This window comes from Antrostomus carolinensis, unplaced genomic scaffold (assembly GCF_000700745.2).
Source record: "Antrostomus carolinensis isolate BGI_N321 unplaced genomic scaffold, ASM70074v2 scaffold22325, whole genome shotgun sequence".
NCBI lineage: Eukaryota > Metazoa > Chordata > Aves > Caprimulgiformes > Caprimulgidae > Antrostomus > Antrostomus carolinensis.
Window position 1 is genome coordinate 1 of NW_010318709.1, and position 2105 is coordinate 2105.

General features: G+C 58.9%; 1 protein-coding gene across 2 annotated transcripts; it reads right to left on the minus strand.

The window, feature by feature from the left end:
- Positions 1 to 959: 959 nt before the first annotated feature.
- On the minus strand, positions 960 to 2073 carry LOC104518847 (tubulin beta-7 chain). 2 transcript variants are annotated; one of them, XM_029085205.1, is made up of 2 exons: positions 2011 to 2073; positions 960 to 1969 (listed from the first exon to the last, which is right to left on the minus strand). In XM_029085205.1, exon 2 carries the CDS (start codon positions 1862 to 1864, stop codon positions 968 to 970), a length of 897 nt encoding a protein of 298 aa, XP_028941038.1. In that variant the 5' UTR covers positions 1865 to 1969; positions 2011 to 2073; the 3' UTR covers positions 960 to 967. The 2 variants fall into 2 exon arrangements, with proteins under 2 accessions (XP_028941038.1, XP_010167324.2); XM_010169022.2 differs by lacking the exon at positions 2011 to 2073 and having other exon boundaries at positions 960 to 1995.
- Between the last annotated feature and the right edge of the window lie 32 nt (positions 2074 to 2105).

The following is a 2105-nucleotide window of genomic DNA, read 5'->3' on the forward strand; positions in this document are numbered from 1 at the left end:
GGTGGCTCTGAGGTGACAGGGACCTTCTGGTGACAACAGATGGGGACTCTGGTGACAAAGGTGGGGAAGGACGAGGACACGCCGAGGGCTCTTCGGTGACGATGATGATGAAGGTTCTTGAGTGACCAAGGACCAGGGACTCATGCCGATGATGAAGGCTCTTTGGTCACCATGATGGAGGATCTTCAGGGACCATGATGGTCTGGGACTCTCTGGTGACGATGATGAAGGATCTGGTGACCATGATGAAGGACAAGGACGCTGGTGAAGATCAAGGAGTCCCTGGTGATGATGACAAAGGCTTTGGGCTCTCTGAGGATGGTGATGATGACGAAGGCCAACAGCTCTCTGGTGACAACAGTGAAGGCCAAAGGCTCTGAGGACAACCACGATGAAGGCCCAAGAGCTTTGTGGTGATGTGACAAAGGTCAAGGACTTTCTGGTGACGATGACGAAGGCCAAGAGCTCTCTGAGGACAATGGTGATGGCAAAGTGCTTTCTGGTGACAACGATGAAGACCAAAGACTCTTTGAGGACAGTCATGAAGGACAAGAGCTCTCCAAAGACAATTATGAAGACCATGGGCTCTCCAAGGACACTGATGAAGGCTGAGGACCATGATGAAGACCAAGGACTCTCTGAGGACACTGATGAAGGCCAAGGGCTCTGTGAAGACCATGATGCTGAGGGACGAGGACTCTCTGAGGACACTGATGAAGGACGAGGACGACGCTGAAGACTGAGGGTTCTCCAAGGACACTGGTGAAGGATGAGGACTCTCCAAGGACCATGATGAAGGACGAGGGCTCTCCGAGGACACTGGTGAAGGACGAGGACTCTCTGAGGATGATGATGACGCTGAAGGACGAGGACTCTCTGAAGACGATGGTGGTGAAGGACAAAGGCTCTCCAAGGATGATGATGGTGGTGAAGGACGAGGACTCTCCAAGGATGACCACCCAACCCTTCAGGCCTCTTCTTCAGCCTCCTCCCCGAAGTCCTCCTCCTCCTCAGCGGTGGCATCCTGGTACTGCTGGTACTCGGAGACCAGGTCGTTCATGTTGCTCTCGGCCTCGGTGAACTCCATCTCGTCCATGCCCTCGCCCGTGTACCAGTGCAGGAAGGCCTTGCGGCGGAACATGGCCGTGAACTGCTCCGAGATGCGCTTGAAGAGCTCCTGGATGGCCGTGCTGTTGCCGATGAAGGTCACGGCCATCTTCAGCCCCCGCGGTGGGATGTCACACACGGCCGTCTTCACGTTGTTGGGGATCCACTCCACGAAGTAGGAGCTGTTCTTGTTCTGGACGTTGAGCATCTGCTCGTCCACCTCCTTCATGGACATGCGGCCTCTGAAGACGGCGGCCACCGTCAGGTAGCGGCCGTGCCGCGGGTCGCAGGCGGCCATCATGTTCTTGGCGTCGAAGACCTGCTGGGTGAGCTCGGGGACGGTGAGGGCGCGGTACTGCTGGCTGCCGCGCGACGTCAGCGGGGCGAAGCCCGGCATGAAGAAGTGGAGACGTGGGAACGGGACCATGTTGACGGCCAACTTGCGGAGATCGGCGTTGAGTTGGCCGGGGAAGCGGAGGGAGGTGGTGACACCGCTCATGGTGGCCGAGACGAGGTGGTTGAGGTCACCGTAGGTGGGAGTGGCCAACTTGAGGGTGCGGAAGCAGATGTCGTAGAGAGCTTCGTTATCGATGCAGTAGGTCTCGTCCGTGTTCTCCACCAGCTGGTGCACAGAGAGGGTGGCATTGTAGGGCTCCACCACCGTGTCCGACACCTTGGGAGACGGCACCACGCTGAAGGTGTTCATGATGCGGTCGGGATACTCCTCCCGCACCTTGCTGATGAGGAGGGTGCCCATGCCGGAGCCGGTGCCCCCGCCCAGCGAGTGGGTGAGCTGGAAGCCCTGCAGGCAGTCGCAGTTCTCACACTCCTTCCGCACCACGTCCAGCACCGAGTCCACCAGCTCAGCACCCTCCGTGTAGTGGCCCTTGGCCCCGAGTCCACCAGCTCCGCCCCCTCCGTGTAGTGACCTTTGGCCCAGTTGTTGCCGGCGCCGCTCTGCCCTGGGGTGGGGACACGGTGGGGACATCACGGGAGGG